At 31.2% G+C, this 21,851-nt stretch overlaps 2 protein-coding genes across 4 annotated transcripts in view; both read right to left on the minus strand.

The window, feature by feature from the left end:
- The window catches only part of LOC139514377 (exportin-1-like), a 667,034-nt gene that overhangs the window by 33,852 nt on the left and 611,331 nt on the right, over nt 1–21,851 (minus strand). The gene's annotated exons all lie outside the window — the stretch shown is intronic.
- Nucleotides 408–20,411, minus strand: LOC139514380 (serine/arginine-rich splicing factor 4-like). Of its 3 annotated transcripts, XM_071303536.1 has the most exons (10): nt 20,068–20,203; nt 17,317–17,451; nt 12,615–12,685; nt 11,543–11,662; nt 10,792–10,833; nt 9,529–9,564; nt 7,162–7,231; nt 5,483–5,556; nt 1,439–1,570; nt 408–964 (listed from the first exon to the last, which is right to left on the minus strand). In XM_071303536.1, the coding sequence occupies exons 2-10, from the start codon at nt 17,437–17,439 to the stop codon at nt 763–765; spliced, it is 870 nt and encodes a 289-aa protein (XP_071159637.1). In that variant the 5' UTR covers nt 17,440–17,451; nt 20,068–20,203; the 3' UTR covers nt 408–762. The 3 variants fall into 3 exon arrangements, with proteins under 3 accessions (XP_071159637.1, XP_071159638.1, XP_071159639.1); XM_071303537.1 differs by lacking the exon at nt 9,529–9,564; XM_071303538.1 differs by lacking the exons at nt 9,529–9,564; nt 10,792–10,833 and having other exon boundaries at nt 20,068–20,411.

Raw genomic sequence — 21,851 nt, forward strand, 5'->3', positions numbered from 1 at the left:
ATAGTAGAAATTTATTAATGCCCTATTTATTCATTCTAAATCTCCAAGGGGTTTTAAATTGGAGAGAAAAAACAATTTTTTGGACATATACAAAAAATGATATAGTTGAATATGTTCTGGACAATGACTTTCAAAGTAGTTTTCTTCTTTGTATGAGACTAACCTTCAAGAAGTGGCAAACGAATAATCATGAAAAGCTACTTTTTTTACTCAAACAAGGGTTTTTAAAGTAAGAAAGCAGAAACTAATTTTGCTTGACAAATGCATGAACAAACTAATTAATGGCAGCTTTCCACCGATTAATTGGCAAAGTCCAGTTTGAATGCATGAAATTTGTAATGTGCTGTTTTCATTTTTTACTCTAACATCATTCAGGTTTTTTTCTTCCAAAGTAATGATACAAGAAATAGGTGGGGTGACTCTTTATAGTTAACATTTTTTTTTTTATTTTCTTCAGTTTAATGAACATTTTGAATGACATTTATTCACACGTGATCAATACAGTATTGAAAAAAGATATAAGATATTTACAATGATATTTCCCTTACATCGTCATTGCCTGAAAGAAATTCAACATAAAAAGTTAAAAAAAATGGTTTGTGACATATCATGCTGCAAAAATTGTCTAAAAGATAACATTATTCCAGCAAATGCTATATTATGCTATTGACTACTAAACCTTTAATATGTTCTAAATAATTCACTTTTGTTCATATAGTTAAATAGCAATTGATGAATAGATGATCAAACAGTTCTGTAATTTCAATCTTTATCTCCATTCTCTTCTGGTGATTTTGATCTCGACTTTGAAGCTTCTTTACGGTCTACGCTTGGACTCCTTGATTTACTTCTACTTCTACTACGACTTCTGCTTCTTGAACTTTTACTCCTGCTGCGACTTCTACTTGCACTTCTTGATCTTCTTCCTCTTGACCTGGATCGGCTTCTACTTCTACTTGGAGACCTTAAATAAATTAAATCTATGGTCAATTCTTTACTCACAGTAAATTTTTAATTTGTAATACTTCAAAGTTAAAATGAGTAACATGTGAATCAGTACACGTTGGGTATGATGTCTTCAGTAATTTCAGAACCGAAAGATGGTCATAATTTTCACTTTTCGAATACATAATTTTTATTCATATAGAATTTTACAGCAATGTGTACTTAACTTTATCTCGTGTAAAAGATGGTCAGTACAACGGACCATATCATCTTCCAAAACCAACCTGCTATGAATATAACAGATGTGCAAGTAAAAGCTGTCAGGAGACTGACATGGTGTGAATGAAATATAACAATCTTAAAAAAAAACAACACCACCTTATTTTATCCATAAAGCTTTATTTATTATTTGTGTCTTTGTAAAAATTTGACAAATCCAATTATATCCCAATAAATATAATTTTGATAATTATGCAATTTAAGTTGTACAAACCTCCTCCTACTGCTTCTACTACTACTTTTTGGTCTGTCTTCTATCAACTTGATTTTTCTACCATTGATTTCTGTATTGTCTAATTTATCCAAAGCTGCCTTCATATCTGAGTATGAGGAAAATTCAACAACTCTGCAAAAGAATCATATATCCACTAAAAATTTCCTTAAAACCCTTTTAAAATGCCATGTCAGATGACATGAACAATTCTTGTGTATGTATTCCTGTAAAAGTTTTTTAACCCGTATTTACGTTTAAAATCCTCAATACTTAAAACAAGAGGCTCTTTAGAGCCTGTGTCGCTCACCTGTTACTGTATTTATTGATGTCGGCCATCTTGGTTGGCAGGCAGGGTCATTAGACACTTTTTTAAAATAGATACCCTTGTAATGATTGTGGCCAAGTTTGGTTAAATTTGGCCCATAGTTTTAGAAAAGAAGATTTTTGTACAAGTTACAAAAATGACGAAAAGTTGTTCAATATGGACTCTAAAGGACAATAACTCCTTAAAGAGTTCTCTGACTATTTTGGTCATGTTGACTTATTTGTAGATCTTACTTTGCTTAACATTATTGCTGTTTACAGTTTATCTCTATCTATAATAAAATTCAAGATAATAACCAATAAAGGGCTGCGCTTTAGCGCATGATACGCCCGTTGTTTGAAAGACGACGGGCGTATAAAAATGGCAAAAAAGACTACAATGACAATGAGGAGCAGCAAGAAGATAACAGGGAAAGTGAAGATGGTGAAAGTGACTCTACTGAAAGTTATGATCTAAATGAGGAAGTAGGTGATGAAAGTAAGGATTTCATTGACGACGGGCGTATAAAAATGGCAAAAAAGACTACAATGACAATGAGGAGCAGCAAGAAGATAACAGGGAAAGTGAAGATGGTGAAAGTGACTCTACTGAAAGTTATGATCTAAATGAGGAAGAAGGTGATGAAAGTAAGGATTTCATTGATGATGAAGATAAAGATTTCATTGATGATGAGGAGGCCTCTTCTGAGAATGAAAATGAGGATTTTTCTGATGATGAGGACAGTGATTACAGTGAAGAAGACACTGATGATTAACCTAGTACAGCTTTTCAATATTTAGCATAAAAAACAAATATCATTAATATTGGCATATAACATAGATGTCTTCAATGCAATATAAGGAAAGTGATATATGATTATGGGTTTTAGTAATTCTATGGCTGATTTCCAAATTTTATAGTAGTTTGAAAGAAGGTAATTTTCTTGGGATATATTGCTCATAGTTAGATTCTGTTGAACACAGTAAGGAATCCATACTAAATTATACAAAGATGTATGCAAAAGTTGTTCAAATGGTGCTTAATATGGTGGATAATGATTATTACCTTTTTATTGTTTAGAATATTCACAAGATGATCATATTGATAAATGTTTAGGAGACTTGATTTCCTTATTTTTTTCATAAAATGACACCCTTTAACATCTAAGGAATATTTAGTCACATGTTAGGATTTTCATGTTGTCACTTGTTCACTTATTATGTGCTATTGAAGACTAGTTATGTTTTATAACATTTTTTATTGCGCTCAACCCTTCCACCGAAACCAAACTCTATAAAAAAGCTGCAATGCTAAGGTATCATTTGTGATTTCAATTGCAACCAATTTTAACAAGAGTAAAACATCCTATATGCAAAAACATTTTTTTTGATTTTGATTTTTATCCATAGCTTAGATAGTAAAAATGTTATCATAAAATGATATATGCCTCAGGGAACAGTTAGTATCTCAGGGACTGCTAATGTGCTTTCATCCTTGCAACCATTCAATAATAGTACAAACGTATGACATTCATAGAACCTATTTTTTACAAGAAATTTAATGTTTTAAATTGAACTACAGATTTTACAAATTTTATGTTTTCATCAGATTTTATTAAGTATTATTTGTTACATCAATAGATATAAACAATTCACCAAAGTTTCATGGACATTGGTGAAAGCCTTTTTGAGTTATAGTCCGAAGTGTTAAAAATCCCCCTTTTTTTATGAATAAAGCCCCATTAATCCAAAACTTAAAATCTAAAATTAAAAAAAAACGAAAGGGAGCTTACATCAATAGATATAAACAATTCACTAAAGTTTCATGGAAATTGGTGAAAGTATTTTTGAGTTATTGTACGAAGTGTGGACGACGGACGGACAGACGGACGGTATACCATAATATGTCCCGTCTAAAAGAAGGGGCGTATAAAAACTGCAAAATTTCCTTAAAATTACCAATTCAGGGGCAGCAACCCAACAACCAGTTGTCCGACAAATGGATAAACCGACAGACCAGAAAACATCATGCCCCTCTACTATCGTAGGCATAAAAAAATTAATCAATTTACTTGCAGTACCTTCTCTGATAAGAGTGATATATACTAATTGATACAAACTCAAAAGTAGGTTAACCCTCCCCAAGGGCTTCGTTTACAGACATGAAAGCAATTAGAAACTTTATGTAAGGCCACAATTAAAAATATTTCAGTTTGCCCAAACCAGACCCATGACTGGGTGTGGGTAGGTAGGTAGGCAAATTCTTTTTTTTTTTTTTTATCAGAATTTGCATGAATATATTAAATGATCTTAAAACAGTCTTTTTTTTCTTTAAACCTTTGTAGAGACAACCAAAAGCCAGGTATTTAAAACCTCTATAAATAATTATTCTACTATATGATTTGTTTCCTGAGATGTTTATAACCCGGACAATTGCTAAATGTGTGAAAGGGCTGGTGGATTTATGAAGTGATTTTCAACAGTTACATCAAACACGATGTAAGTGTAAAAAAAATATCAGCTGATTATGTACCCGTAATGATTAAATTTGTTTGCAGTCTTGAAATCCTATATCTATTAAAATATATCAAATATCCTAAAATATTTATATGAATTATTATCTACCATCAATAGTTTGTGTCTTTTTTGTTTTAGAAAACAAATTATCACACAGTTAAACTAATTTGGCTATAAATAGATCAAAGCATGTTTTGTAGAATCTCCACACTAAAAACGTATTTGTCATAATTTTAATTATTTCTTTAAATAATCAAGTTTAATTTTTTGAAAATAGTCATTATTGATAAAATATAATTGCATAAAGTTAACGTTTTCTGAAGACTATTTATTTTCAGGTCATGGTTCTAGAGGCTTTCTCACAAATTTGTATAAAAATCCAATATGGCGTCCATAACATGTGTTTACTTTTGCACATGTGAAATAAACATTTCTGACAAAAGTCAGATTTCTCTATCAAAAGGGATTTATATTTATATTGCAATAAATTATTCAGAAGGACTCGCATTCAGTTAAGATTATATTTTTGATTCTATGAGCAATTATAGTTTATCAAATTCTCCCAAACAGCAACGTACTGATCTTGTCAACTGAGACTTGTAAATTTGAACTATTTGAATAAAATTAAAGGGCATCTAATTCACATGATGAAGGAAGATTATAATTAAAGACAACAATTTATCAAGAAATAATTCCTTTTTATTCAGTTAAAACAAAATCTTCTTGCAAGATTGTAAATTCGCAACTTCCGGATCCATTTCCTGTCAGAAAAACATTGAAAATATTGGATTGCACAAAGTTTTGAACAAATCTACCTGAATATTCTTATCAGATATTGGATTACACGATGAAATTAACATTGAGCATATAGGTAAGGGTTTGGTAGTACTGACAACTACAGCATCTATTATACGCTTTCTTTTAATATTATTCACGATTACTTTCAAACGCAAAGATGACAAACATTAAGTTTTATACAATGACGGAGCGGACACAAAAAAAAAAAAACGGAAAAAAAAAACTTAATAAAAAGAATTTGAGTCAGCAGGTTTATTTTGGGTCGGTCACATTTGGGCAAACATACATTCTTTTTATTTTGGCCTAAGTGTGTATAAATTCAGTTACTAATTTAGTAGCAAAGATGTTTTCTTTATGTTTTGGAGGCTGATGCGTTTTAAGAGAATTGGAAGAATCCCAATCTTTCCAAAAATTGTAATGACTTACCCTTCATTTTTGTGCTGCTTGTGTGCATCAGCGTATGTGACTTCTCCTGCCTGTCTCATGTAGTCTTTCAAATCCTTTTAAGTAAATAGTATAACAAAGTTAGATATGTACTTTAAAAAAAATATCTTTTCAATTTCCTCATGATTTTGCATTATACCTACCAACCTACCTTTATTTATACCTTGTTTTTAAAATTATTTAGGATTTTCTGTAAAGAGAAACTTTCTAAAATCATGGGGAATGGGAACAACTACTTGAATATTGTTGGCGTTTTGAATTCAAAGCTTTCATGGAAAGTCAATTTTAGCAAGGCTGATTTGAAAAAAGTTCAGAATCACAAGAGTAATTATTAAAATTAAAATTAACATAAAAACGATCTTCTTTTTTTGGAAATTTGACCTACTACACAATCCATTTAAGATTCCAAATGACAAAGCTTTTAGTTAAATATAAATATCAATGACTTAGAACATATTTGTTTTTAGTCATAAACATTATTTATATAAAGGATATGAACATCCAAAAACAAATCAAGGACATTGATAAACAACAGTACACTAAAAAGCCTTTTAATCCTCACATTTCTTTTTCATGTTTTGCACATCTACAAATGTACATGTATTTCCATGTTCCAATTATTTTTAATGTTTCAATATTTTAAATCATTACTGATATAGCTTTGAAAATCTTTGAAAATCCAAATTTTCTAACTTCTACTACTTCATAATACTATTCATACATTAAAAAGATGTGTATAATTTTATAACAGAATTACCTCTACTGAATAGAAACTGACATCGCCTGAGAGCTTAATGAACCCTTGCTAGAGAGAGCATCAGGACTTCTAGTGTACTTCTATTTATTTCATCAATACATTGCAGCAGTATTCTGCTCTTTTTCTGAACATGGGAAGATAGCAAGATCTATGCAATCTGGATGTATGGATAGCTTTAGCTGACTGACATTCATCATTTTTTGTGTTTTCCAAAGATTGACCATGCTAGTCATGTAAAGCATGACTTTCCCATCAGCGTATGACCCTCTTTGTCTTCTGAAGGATGAACATCAAGCCAGCTAGACCCCCTCGTCTCACAGTCAACACATCATAAGCAAGAACAAGAGTGAAACACATTGAAGTAGCCATTTCTTGTGGCACTTTAAGGGAGGAAGCTGTGATTAGACCCTTCATCCTTCATCATGCTCCTGCCACCTCATCTTTGAGGGTGCTTATGAGAGAAGACAATACTATTTAGATATGAAACATTAATATGTAAACTGTCACAATCTGTATATTCCTGTAAAATGTGCCAAATATAGGTTATATTTCCACATTAATAAATAATTTCTGCATTTGTTTCAATTAAATGAAAGAAAAGCAGGGAACTATTTTTATGAAATGATGTTCACAAGACTGATAAAATACTATCCCCTTATAAAAGTTTGATTTGTTTTTGTATTCTTTTTTGTGGTGATTTTAAAAGGAATATACAGTCAGTGAAAAAATGTTCAATTTTGTGTTGAACATTAAATGATTTATTAGTTTCCATCTTGGTTCATTATATATATAAATAGGGGGAAAAAAATTTAATCAATGACAAAGGTCTAGTATCTTCAAATTTTATTTAGAAATTGAAATCTATTGAGAAAAAAAAAAACCCAAGCACAGATAGTATACATACCTGCCAGCTTACTCTTGAAGAAAGATTTTCTACAATTAACCTGTTCTCGGTTCTTGTGGGCGGTCCATACCTGTAACAGAATAATTTCAATAGGTCTTTGCTCAAAATATTAACTCTGGCATGCAGTTTTACATTGTTCATGACATTAATGTTCCGCTCACCATATTTTTTTGTTGTTAAATCTTTCATGCTTTATATAGCCTACTTTCAAGTACTATCGCTTCTTTTGAATCACAATACTTTTTAATATTAACTTTTTTCTATATCTGTGTATTATATTTTTGTCTCTATTTTAATAATCAAGTAGCGTTAATAGATGAAAGGGTGTTCAAGATTTGAATTTTTTTGTGGGGATGAAAGGCAATCAAATTCATAGGGTTGCGTTTTCTTGGAAATTTTGTAAAATAAGTTCAGTGCCTCCCATCCCCTCATGCAATTCAAATTTGAACATCTCTAAGTAATTTGCCTACAAATTATTAAATTGGTTTTCAATAAATCTAAATAGATTCAAATATCCTGCAACATTATATAACAAAATGAAGTCAGAATTTCGGCTTTAAAAAATAACCATTTCAGAATCTGAAAAATTATTGGTAAATTCATTGTTCAAAAATGTCTGTCCTTAAAGGGTTTTTCAAATCTCATTGAACACATATTTTCGTAAGAGAGTACTCTTACAAGTTATTTTTTAAAAGAAAATTAAATTGTATTTGCTTATTTAATGTTTAAACATGTTATAATTATAATGATTGTAAATTTTTTACATCTGAGGGTGTATTGGCTATGTGGGAAAAAAACTACAAATCTTAATTCTGGCGAGTTTCTCTTTATATTTTGTCAATTACTTAAACCTATCTTTATAGTTGAAATTGGAACAACCAATTTATTCAAGTATCTTTTTTTTTAAATTCAGATTTAATTTTTTCATCAAATACAATAATTATTAAAGGGACACTAGCTACGAGATACAAAAAAAAAAAATCATGATTTTAATGTTCAATCATCAATGAGAGCGAAATAATAATTGGTTCATTTTTTTTTCAAAATAAGGTAAGAAACATAGAAGATGAATTATTCGTGAATAACTAGACCTTATTAAGTAAGTATCCATATGAACCTCAATTTAAACCCTTAGCTAGAGATGGATTACACATGATTTATGTGTGTTCGGTTATTAATAAAAAAATATGTCAACAATAAAAGTAAAACAAAGGTACATCATTTGATTGACTGATTTGATCCACACACAAAAAATCATTCTTATTCCAGGTAAATTAAAAATTAACTTATTTTTTAACCTATAACATGAAATGAAACAGACATAGAAAAATCCATTTGCACGTGGTCCATATCTATTCATATTTATGTTTATATTGTGTTATATGACAATCAGTAGTTTTCAAATAGTTCATTAGATAGAGTCTAGTTCAAAATACACACAAAATTCTGATATATATTATCTAGTTTATGCATTGTAAACTGTTTATTTAAGACTTTTTATAATTTGGATATATAATTTATTATGTTATAAATCAAATAGTGAATATGACAGCTAGTGCCCCTTTAATAGGCAGATTTGATGGAAAATCATTTCAAGTCCAACATTATTTTATTATGAATTCTAAAGATGCTAATATTCTTTATTATTTAGAAATCGTTTGGATACCTCAACAATGGGATTTCCGTTTTCATGTTTATACTATAAAGTTGTCTATATTCAGGATTATTGCATGTTATACTACCTTATTTATATTTTTACCAAAAAACTGACAATTCTTTTTTATCTTGGACATCTGACACATCATTTAGCAACACCAACATGGAAACATCTTAACTTCATTCACACACAACATCGACAAGACATCTGAATCGTCTTTTGCATCATCAGCAATGAATCATCTTAATCGTCATTTGCAACATCAACAAAGGCACATCTTAATTGTCATTTGAAACATCAAATGAGAAATATTTTAATCCTCATTTGCAACAACAAGGATAATCTTAATCCTTAATTGCACCATCAACAAAGGAACATCTTAATCGTCATAAACAACATCAACGAAAGAACATCTTAATGGCCATGTTGCTAATTTAACTACGGAATCATCATTCTGTTTCCTCAATTGAGGAGTTGCATTAATTTAATAACATCATGCTTCAATGAGTAGATATCCATTTATCAGTACTTCCGTGGATAAACTGATCAACCCTGACCAATGGATAGATATATAAATCAAAAGTTGACAGTGCTGAAAGGTACCACCATATCAAACAGCAAAATTAACAAGAAATCAAGCCAAATAAAATTATGGTTAAGGAATTTGAAAATCAGGGCTTTTCATTTCTAAATAACATATAATACTGTACCTTTCAGCACTATTGTTGTTCTGTCCAAAGCCCCTTCTATAATTATAATTCAAAAAAAGTCATTGTCAGATTTAATGAAATCTTAAACTGATCTTAAAAAGTTGTTTAAAACTATGATCTTCTAGTCGCAATTTTACAATGTTTGAGCTATTGGTTCCCTGAAGAGATTTATTTATGTTGAAAATCATACTTTCATTAATATTTTTAAGTCTTTTATTGTAAATTCATGAAATTCATTATCTCAGTAATCATTTTAATAATAAAGGTAAAAAAAAGTGTGAACACTTAATTCATGTAAAGAAATTTAAAGAATCATTGTAATAAAAAACTAAATCTCATATATATTTTACATTTTTAGAAAATTCTTCAGAAGCTTTAAGATTGGGGTTTAAATTTTTATGTTCATAGTATAAAACTGATCTGAAAAGCTACATTCATTAAGTTTTTACCAAGAAACTGACATCTTGAACATCTGAAGCATCATTTAGCTACATCAACATGGGAACATCTTAACTTCATTTTATTCATCAACTTGGGAACATCTACACATCATTTGCTACATCAACATGGGAACATCTTAACTTCATTTTATTCATCAACTTGGGAACATCTACACATCATTTGCTACATCAACAAGGGAACATCTACACTTCATTTGCTACGTCAACAAAGGAACATCTTAACATCGTTTGCTATGTCAACAAGGGAACATCTACACTTCATTTGCTACGTCAACAAAGGAACATCTTAACATCGTTTGCTATGTCAACAAGGGAACATCTACACTTCATTTGCTACGTCAACAAAGGAACATCTTAACATCGTTTGCTATGTCAACTAGGGAACATCTTAACTTCATTTACAACATCAACATAGGAACATCTTTATCGTCATGTTGCTACTTCAAATAGGGAATCATCATTTTTTATACACCAACATGGGAACATATTAAACCTCAATTTGCATCTTCAACATCTTAATATCATTCTGTATCCTCAATTGAGGAGAGTTCTATAAATGCACACAATGTTCAATATATTTGTTTTCACATCATGCTTCTAAGGAGATGTCCATTCATCGATACTTCCACGGATTAACTGATCAACCCTGACGGATATATATAAATCATAAACCAACAGTGCTGAGAGGTCCCAAATTTTTTAACAACAGAAATACAAAAAATCAAAACAAATAGAAGGACTAACAATAAGAAATCTCCACTTAAGGCCAATAATTTTCTATGTAAAATATATAATACTGTACCTGTCAGCACTGTTGTTCTGTCCAAAGCCACCCCTTCTATTACTATAATTCAAAAGAAGTCATTGTCAGATAAACCACACGATTCATCAATACTTGAGATCAAAAGCAAAATTTTACGCTTGTTATATATCTTTGAAAATTGGTAGTTTAATACTACATTCTATTAGCTTTTTTTTTTAAAAAGACATGGAACATTAGTCAAGTTCTAATGGTCTCTGCGAATATTTTCCTGCTTATGACTTAGTTACTATTACAGAGTATGTTAGCGAGTCATCAAGTAAAAGTGAAATTTATGAAATCTCGGGTCATGTTAAGAAATCTATAGTATTCTATTAAATCTAAATGGGTTTTACTCAACAAAATAAAATATAATTTTGATCATCATCAACACTATGCTTTGCCAGGAAGAATTGTGGTCAACTTATGTATATCTTACATGTACATACAATATGACCTCAACAAGTTTAATTAAATATTGTTTAATAAGATGGATCAAATTTGGCAGTTATTTCATGCATCTGTAGGACACTGTTCAGGTGGTAGAAAAGGTTCTGTCTAAATGATATACTTTAACCCCATTTTTTTCCTTTGGCTTAAATGGTGATCCACTGCCCTGAACTAGTATTACAATGAAATTTTGTGTGGATTAACTTCTTTAGGTAAGGAGATAAAAACAAAGCATTCGTTGATGAAGTTAGTCCCACCATAAAATACAAGATTTCTGATTGTCTTGCAGCACTGATGGTCTTACTTGTCTCTTCCTCCTCGTCGACTACGCTGTGGAGGATAGTCCCTATAACCTCCTCTATCTCGACCTCCATCACGTCTATCATCACCTCTGGGAGCTCCACGAGCATGCTCAACGGTACATCTGAAAACAAATTCAAATCAAAAATATATTTGGCCCTTACTTTGTAATCCATGCAGGTCGCCTTAAATTCCCAGAATTCCTGTAATCCCTTTAAAATGAATTGTTATTGTTCTCTCTTTCGTGAGATGCCAAGAACATTTTCTTAAGACCAAAAAAAAATAATATGTCTGTTTTCTGTTTCCGACTGACCCTGACAAAAGCCCCCGACCCTAGATCTTTTTATTCAATTCCGGAAAAAAATCGTTTCAGGTCCGGAAAAATTCGTCTCCGGTCCGATCCAGATCCGTATTTTAATATACCCAAACAATCAAAATGGCTGCACAAATGTGATACAATTAAGGTTTAAAAAATGTCGGCACTGGGAGGATTATTCAATTAAAGCTTCTTTAAAGAGATTAAATGATTTTAGGGTACAGGACCCTAACCAAACGACATTTAACCATCTGCAAATCTGACAGGGAGTGCAAAAAAAAAAAAAAAATCCTGACCTACCGACCCTGATTTTTTTGCCTTGGCAGCAGGAAACAGACATATATTTTTGTTTGGCCTAACCTCACTGCACATTCAAGATAAAGAATAGCAATAAAAGAGCTGTTGCCTTGCTAATGTGCTCTTTGCAATACAAATTTTGTGTCACAGATGGATACCCCATACTTTTGATTCATTTATTGTTGTGGGTTCAGTAATTTTTGAAAACGGGCATAACTCTAGAACGGTTAAACTGATGCTACCAAAAATTCAAATTTGATCTGTTTTTTGTGGTAATAAGCATTGTGTTTAAGTTTCATAATATTTGGTTGAGGCAAACTAAAGTTAAAGAACACAAACCAAACTTTCTATGTACAGATGGACATACAGACGGACAATGGTAATACTAAATACCCGACAATACAGAGGGAGCATAAAAATCTGTTGAAAATTTTAGCAATTCATAAATTGAACATCTTTATACCTTTCTCCACACAAATCTTTCCCATTTAATTCATAAATAGCATCATCTGCATCCCTGTAGTCTTCAAATTCCTGGAAATAATATATGGCATCATATTTATCATTTATCAAAATCATTAGCCATGGAATTCCATATGCAACCCTAAAATTGCCTAACCAGCCTATAAACTGAGAAATTTCTGAAATTTTGTCAAAAAAATTTAAATGTCTGGACTAAGGCCAACAGCTTTTATCTGCTTATGTGCAACATATAATTAATGATTACTGACATGCCAGTGTTTTCCCTAGGCTATTCATGCATTGCGGTACTGCTACGCATAAAATTTCGGCCGCCATGCGTTTATCATACCCGCTATGCATCCCGCTATGTGTGGAATTTTTATTATCCTATAATATGAAGTGACAAGTGATAAAACTCTACAGGTGTTTCAAACTCACTGGACTGATAATTGATCATAATCAGATGCAATGCTCTGATTTTACAACTACGTTGATTAGATAGAACAACATTCAAGACTTCGATTGCATAATAGAAATCACGAGTTCAAATTGTTTTAAAGATAAATATTATAGCCTGATACAGCTTTCAAATATCCTTCCGTGAAAAATAAAAATAAAACCTTTTGCAGTATAAATTTAACGTTTTGAAATCATAAGTCTGACATCGAAATATTTATATCAAACACAGTTCATGTTGTAACAGAGAAAACGGATCATTGGGTTGAAACATGATGTAGCTTTGACCTTCCTGGGAACAGTATATCTAACATTTTTATATATATGTTCCTGGACCTCCGTAGCAGAGTTTAAAAAATTTATGGGTCACTGAATATTCACAATTCAGATCGTCTGATTTTGTTGTCAAAAATTATTTTATTTTTCAAACTGATCTTTCAAACTAGTTTTAATCTAGAAGAAAGTAAAAACATTGCTTGACTGTACCCAAGTTGAATATCTATATCCAAATTAAATTAATTAAAGCTGTAATCCATGATCAAAAATTGAAGGCTTTGTTTACAATAGTTAACCAGGTGCTCCGCAGGGCGCAGCTTTATACGACCGCAGAGGTCGAACCCTGAACAGTTGGGGCAAGTATGGACAAAACATTCAAGCATGATACAGCTCTGAATTTGGATTGTGATCAAATTTTTGACATTACATGGTTTTTTTTACACAAAACAAATGCCAAGATTTTACAAATCAATTAAAGATTTCTTCTTCAAACTTTTTAAATCTAAAATTAAATAGTTGACACAGCATAGGTTTCTGACACAGAATGAATGTGGTCTAAAGAACTTAAAAGGTTTTTTTTGCCTTTGAGCAAATCACTATGCTGTTGAATATTAATCCTCTCAAAAAAATGTTTGAAGAAATTTTCTTTTTATTTATGAAATCTGAAATGAGAAAAATTTAACCCCCCCCCCCTTTTTTTTCACATCCCCGTTTCCCTTTTTCAAAACTGATATCAATTCAAATTTCTAATGGAGTTTGCAACAATAACTACTCATTTAAATACATCATAAAATATTAAGATGTAAAAAAACTGCTTGTTATCACTGAATGGTAAAGATTATTTAAATTTATCAGTTGGTAGTAAAAAGTGTATATACATTGTATATTGTATATAACAAAGATTTAAGTTGATTCTGGACAAAGAAAGATAACTCCAATTAAAAAAAATTCTTGCTATTGCACAATATTGTGCAATAGGATATTTCTTGCTTACTATTCTGGACAAAGAAAGATAACTCTAATTAAAAAAAAATTTGCTATTTCACAATATTGTGCAATTAGATATTTCTTGCCATTGCACAATACTGTGCAATTGAAAAGACTTGCTATTGCACAATACTTAATATAATAATTTTAGATCCTGATTTGGACCAACTTGAAAACTGGGCCCATAATCAAAAATCTAAATGTTTAGATTCAGCATATCAAAGAGGCCCAAGAATTCAATTTTTGTTAAAATCAAACTTAGTTTAATTTTGGACCCTTTGGACTTGAATGTAGAATTTGAAATTTGAAAACAGGACCAAAAATGAAGAATCTACATACACAGTTAGATTTGGCATATCAAAGAACCCCAAGGATTCAATTTTTGATGAAATCAAACAAAGTTTAATTTTGGACCCTTTGGACCTTAATGTAGACCAATTTGAAAACTGGACCAAAAAACTTCAATAATCAAGAATCTAAGTACATTTTTAGATTCAACATATCAAAGAACCCAACCGATTCATTTTTTGTCAAAATCAAACTAAGTTTAATTTTGGACCCTTTGGACCTTAATGTAGACCAATTTGAAAACGGGACCAAAAGTTGAGAATCTACATATACAGTTAGATTCGGCATATCAAAGAACCCCAATTATTCAATTTTGATGAAATCAAACAAAGTTTAATTTTGGACCCTTTGGGCCCCTTTTTCCTAAACTGTTGGGACCAAAACTCCCAAAATCAATACCAACCTTCCTTTTATGGTCATAAGCCTTGTGTTTAAATTTCATAGATTTGTATTTACTTATACTAACATTATAGTGCGAAAACCAAGAAAAATGCTTATTTGGGTCCCTTTTTGGCCCCTAATTCCTAAACTGTTGGGTCCTAAACTCCCAAAATCAATACCAACCTTCCTTTTGTGGTCATAAACATTGTGTTTAAATTTCATAGATTTCTATTTACTTAACCTAAGGTTATTGTGCAAAAACCAAGAAAAATGCTTATTTGGGCCCTTTATTGGCCCCTTATTCCTAAACTATTGAAACCAAAACTCCCAAAATCAATCCCAATCTTTCTTTTGTGGTCATAAACCTTGTGTCAAAATTTCATAGATTTCTATTAACTTAAACTAAAGTTATGGTGCGAAAACCAAGAAAATGCTTATTTGGGCCCTTTTTGGCCCCTTATTCCTAAAATGTTGGGACCAAAACCCCCAAAATCAATACCAACCTTCCTTTTATGGTCATAAACCTTGTGTTAAAATTTCATAGATTTCTATTCACTTTTACTAAAGTTAGAGTGCGAAAACTAAAAGTATTCGGACGCCGGACGACGACGACGCCGACGCCAACGTGATAGCAATATACGACGAAAATTTTTTCAAAATTTGCGGTCGTATAAAAACCATGTGCTTTTTGGCGGGAAAATTCGGGAAACCCCTTAACAGGAAACAGTCACATTTCATTGTTATTTATAGACAGTAAGGATTTCATTTTGGAACATTGATTTATAACTGCTAAGATTTTTTCATGAAAAATCAATAGTTACTTGGGGTGAAACTGATAATACTTTTTACTAAAATAATTTACATCTAGGGGTATGGAAAGGGGGCTGTTTTTTTGTTTGTTTTAATAATATTACAAATATAAAGTTAACCAGTCTGAACATACATGGATAAATGGATTTTAATTCTGAAAAACTCATGTGTTTTTTAATTATTTTATTATTTCCATCATAATCAGAAACAAGCTACATATATATAAGGTATTTCAAATATACATTTTTGGCTTTATATAAGAACATTTCAGACTATTAATAAGTATGTACCTGTAGTAAAAACAAACCTGGTAGAGCCCAAAACAATTCTACAGGGCCCTTGAAAAACTTTTGGCTGGCCTTGGGAGAAAATGTTAAGTATTGTTCCTGACTGTATTGCAGATTTATGTGAAGTTTTTAAACTGACATGCACAATTCATTTCACTAGTGTAATAAAAATAATTCTACAAAACAACATTGCGCTCCGTGTTGCAAATTCACCTTAGACCCACCATGCATCAAGAATTTTCTAGGGAAGACACTGCATGCTTCTAAAGAAATATTTTTCCTTAATTTATCAAAGAAGATATTAAACTTAAAGAAGGTGTATGCAACATTTCTAAATTCTTGAGATTTCAAGTAAATTAAAACTCAAAAAGAAGACATATCTCTGCTAAAATTAATAGACCTATTTCGAGTTTGTCCTTCACCGAAAAAAAAAATTCTCAATTATGTGCACCTTTATGATGTCTTTTACCAGATAGACTGACAGAGGGGATCACCTGTATCCCTGCACTATTCACATTTACAAATTATTTATGTAGATATTATACTGTTAAGGTAGATTTATGGTATACCGCCATCTTGCATTGTACAATTACAGTAAAAAATCGGTCTAGTTATTTGCCCAAATCCGTAAATTTGGAAACAGATTTGCAATTTAATGCTTAGACTATTTATTTATATAAAGAAAACTAGTTAATTTATTATATAATTCAAAATATTTTAACAAATATCAAACTTTTTGGTATTTAAAACCATTTTTTTCAAATGAGCCATTTAAGGGGAGATAACTCTTTAAGTACAAAATTTATACTGGGTTAATAGGGAAATTTTTAATTTTTACTTTTGGCAAGAAAACAAGTTCGGTGACACCATCTTTTCTTTTTATTTTCTTAAAACATATTATAAAACCTTTCTTCTCACAATTTATTTCAAAATTCTATCTCATAGATTTTTTTTCATGCACTCTTATGTGTTTTTTCATGAACAAACTAACCAAATTTAGGCAATTTTTAACGACTCATAGCTTGAAAAATAGCACGGTGACCAACACTTTTTATTATATTTTTTAAAAAAGCATAGAAAAATCTTCATTTAAGCAAAATATTAGAAAATTCTGTCTCAAAAAACATTTACTAATGATCTACCTTAATTACAACTTACAACAAAACCATAACCATTTTTCAACATGACATCTCTTATTTTTCCATAGCCTTTAAAAAATCTTTCTACATCTTTTTCTCTTGCATGATGTGACAGTCTCCCAAGATATACTCTGGTTCCCATTTTGAATTTATTCTGAAAAGGAACAAGATACAAATGTATGTTTCAAATTATTCATTCCTTGTTGCAATATTTTTATACTTAAAATGGCACATCTTGCATGTCTTGTTGATTAAAAGATAAAACAAGATAAAAGAAATAAAGGTAAAAGGTTTTTCGGAAAACCCATCATTTAACAGCAAAATCTCCAATTAGGAGTTGGATGGTTTTAGCTTTGTTGACTTATACAAAAGATTTAGTCTTGCTGATAATTTTTTTCTTTTTCAGTGGCTATCTACATGATATTCACTGTTACTCCTAAATGATTGCTGCTGGGAAAACCAAATAGTTCTGAAGTATTCGTTTCGTTTCGTTTCGCTTTTATTCTGTTTCGTAGTTTACAGGTACCCTCTAGTCGCCCCTTTTCATAGGCGGATCCAGGGAATCTGGGTCTGTTCGCGCCATATTGCGTTCGCACCCATCCACATTCGCCCCCATTCACTTTCGCACCCCACATGTTTGCACCCAAATTTTGCGAAAAGTCCGTTCGCAACCCACACGTTCGCACCCAATTTTACCGATTTTTTTTGTAGGTGTATTGGTATAAATATATATGCCATTGTTTCTAAATAATTTGAGATACTGACAAGTCTTTTTGTGTCATGACAAGTTAATAAAAAAAAAGTCCTTGTTTTTAAGTCTGATTCTGTTATTCTGGCAACAATAACAACAACAATTTCATTTTTGTGTTGAATAATTCTTAATCATGTTTTGGGTAGTGTATTGAAATAATTTGTTTTTCACTGTTTCTAGTCATATTTAAAAAAGCTTTTGCTATTAGACTTTGTCTTCTTATTTCTAAAGGCGGATCTCCCATTTCAACTTGCAAAGCTTTCAAGGAAGCTGATCTCATTGAACCAGTACATATACGTAATGCCTGATTTTGAATTTTATCTAGACATTTTTTAGTACTAAAAGAAGCTGAATTATAAATTTCACATCCATAATCAAGTTTTGATCTAATCAAGGAAATATAAATAGTTCTAAGGGTATTGCTGGTTGCGCCCCATCTTGTTCCTGTAAGTACTCTCATACAGTTAATAACTTTTAAACACTTTGTTTGTAAACTTTGGATATGTTTTTGCCAAGTTAAATTTCTGTCAAAAATTAATCCTAAAAATTTAATTTCCTTAACTATTTCTAATGTGTGATTACCAAGTTTTAAAGATATATTTATATTGTTTCTTCTTGTAAATATCATAGCAACAGTTTTACTTTGAGAAATTTTAAAGCCCCATGTAGAGCACCATTTACAAATATTATCCAAGTCTAGTCGGATTTTTTTCTGTAAGAACTTAATACATGAACCTGATTTCCATATAGCACCGTCATCTGCAAATTGTGAAATCTCACAGTCTTGTAAACATGTTGATAAATCATTAACCATAATATTAAATAAAGTGGGACTTATACAACTCCCTTGTGGGGTACCATTTTCAAAAAAATATATCATATATATCATACTTGTCCAAACACACATGAGATCAAAGGAGCCAAGCTGTTAAAAACAATTTTCTTTCATGTTTTTTATTTAAAATCTTCAAAGTTTTACTCATACCAAGCTAAATACATGCAGTATTTACATCAAAGCAATTCAAAACAACAATCATGATTTATAAACAGTAAACAATAACACCAAATTAGGCTGTGTATAAATACCAATTAGCAATAATCATACATAATTAACATTTAATAATTAATCATCAAATTAATAAAAAAAAAAAATTCTATTCGATAAATTCTCAAATTTTATTCAAATAGAATACAATTATTTGTTATATTCATATAAATAATTTCTAATAATTTAACTAGAATTTTATTAAAAATTGGGCGCGAACATGTAGGGTGCGAACGGACGTGGGGGGCAAAAATGTGAGGTGCAAACGTGTAGGGTGCGAAACTATATTGGGCGCGAACGGACCTGATACCGGATCCACCTTCTAAGGTCAGTCAGAGCCTAGTCCAAATAATTATGACGTCTTGAAAGGCTATTATAATTTTTTTCTTTGACTCCTTACTTCGAAGTAAGGCGTCAAAGAAAAAAATATAATAGCCTTTCAAGACGTCATAATTATTTGGACTAAGTCAGAGCCCTGACTAGTTCGGCAAATTTCCGGCAAATTCCGGTTCTGGTTACCACTTTTACAGAGTACCTTCCAAAAGGAAAAAACATTCTGGAATATTATTTCCACAGGAATAAATATTTACAGTATATAATGTTCCTATAACGGAATAAATGGTATAGAATATTTGTTCCAACAATGTTTATAACAAAGTTTCCATTGGAACTTCTGTTAGGTGGAACAAATGTTGACAGCGTAACAACTTTCACTGAACTGCATGAACATTTTATTTGATAATGCAAAATTCATTACACAAGAAAAGAGGAAGCAAACACAACACGCAGCCGACCGACGCCGTCGACGACGCGAAACTGCATATTTTTCTGCTTTGTCCTTTGATCACACCAACTTAGTATAACACCAATAAAAATAATAGTTACAATTGTTTTTTAGGGATATCAATAATTTTATGATTAGAAACAAATAATGTAAACATGCTACACAAATTATTAAACTTAGAAATGCTTACGTCTCTTCAGATCTTTACAGCATTTGCCAAAATCAGTATCTTAAAAGAGCTTAATTTTAAAATACGTTGATCCGGTGTTTGTATAAAGAGTTTTACAGACTTGAATATCAACAAAAATGCGCGGCCATAAGTATTCGTCACGTGGTGATCTTTCACATATCATATTAATTATTTTCAGTTGATTATTTCAATTGAACTAAATTACATGCCAAAACCATTTAATGAGTTAGTTCTTATAAATTTTGTCTTTATAGGTTATTTACACCACTCCAAATAATCAATATCTTATGTGGACCAAGAGTTATCCTTCTTTGTATACTATATTCTAATCACAAATCGCCCCCACTTTTTCACCAACTCGCCCCACTTTTGTTTACCAACTCGCCCCACTTATGAAAAAGGGTAAAATTCTATTGAAAATAGGTTGGATAACTTATGAAAAGGGTTAAAATACCATTGAAATAAGATCTACCAACTCGCCCTACTCATGACAAATAGATAGGCGATTGGGTAGCATGGGTTCGAATCCCGGCGAGGGAAGAACCAAAAATTTGCGAAAGCAAATTTACAGATCTAACATTGTTGGGTTACGAGTCTAAATTGAAAACTACGTTCAAACCTATGATTGCGTTGGATAAAAACCGCAATTTTTATACGTGTGCATGTAAAACAAATTCGTTGTAGAAGGGTCTAAAAACAGCACAAACAACATTTTCCAAAAGACCAAAAAAGTGAAAAAGTATATTTAAAAACAACGCATTTGACTAACAGGTCGAACAACTGATGTTCTTTAACCCTGATGACTGCCATTGGCGATTGCCAAATAAAATTGATCACAAGATGTAACAAAATGGATCTTAATATAAATTTAATACTAAACAGAAAAATATTTAACTTGTGGCCACAATGTTATTCCACAAACATACGGTGTCAATATTTTTTTAGTACACCAGATCCGGATTTCGACAATAAATGTCTCTTCAGTGATGTTAGGGATCGAAACGGTACATGATTTGGAGGGCCATATAAAAAGTACCCTCATTTTTAGAGACTTGAATTTTAAGAGTCAATATAGGATGAACGGATCATATAAACTGAGGGAAAATATGATACAAGCCCAAACGAAAAAATATAAACGAGTCTAAATTGAAAACTACGTTCAAACCTATGATTGCGTTGGATAAAAACCGCAATTTTTATACGTGTGACAGTGCATGTAAAACAAATTCGTTGTAGAAGGGTCTAAAAACAGAACAAACAACATTTTCCAAAAGACCAAAAAAGTGAAAAAGTATATTTAAACACAACGCATTTGACTAACAGGTCGAACAACTGAAGTTCTTTAACCCTGCTGACTGCCATTGGCGATTGCCAAATAAAATTGATCACAAGATGTAACAAAATGGATCTTAATATAAATTTAATACTAAACAGAAAAATATTTAACTTGTGGCCACGATGTTATGCCACAAACATACGGTGTCAATATTTTTTTAGTACACCAGATCCGGATTTCGACAATAAATGTCTCTTCATTGATGTTAGGGATCGAAACGGTATTTGGAGGGCCATATAAAAAGTACCCTCATTTTTAGAGACTTGAATTTTAAGAGTCAATATAGGATGAACGGGTCATATAAACTGAGGGAAAATATGATACAAGCCCAAACGAAAAAATATAAACGAGTCTAAATTGAAAACTACGTTCAAACCTATGATTGCGTTGGATAAAAACCGCAATTTTTATACGTGTGCATGTAAAACAAATTCGTTGTAGAAGGGTC

This window comes from Mytilus edulis, chromosome 3 (genome assembly GCF_963676685.1).
Source record: "Mytilus edulis chromosome 3, xbMytEdul2.2, whole genome shotgun sequence".
NCBI lineage: Eukaryota > Metazoa > Mollusca > Bivalvia > Mytilida > Mytilidae > Mytilus > Mytilus edulis.

Excerpts from the sequence above, each read along its gene's own strand:
- LOC139514380 (XM_071303536.1), bottom strand. The coding sequence starts at position 17,439 with ATGGGAACCAGAGTATATCTTGGGAGACTGTCACATCATGCAAGAGAA. Across the intron at positions 12,686-17,316 it reads AAAATGGTTATGGTTTTGTT|GAATTTGAAGACTACAGGGA; the intron begins GTAAGTTGTAAT and ends TATTATTTCCAG. Across the intron at positions 10,834-11,542 it reads CGACGAGGAGGAAGAGACAA|TAATAGAAGGGGTGGCTTTG; the intron begins GTAAGACCATCA and ends TTTGAATTATAG.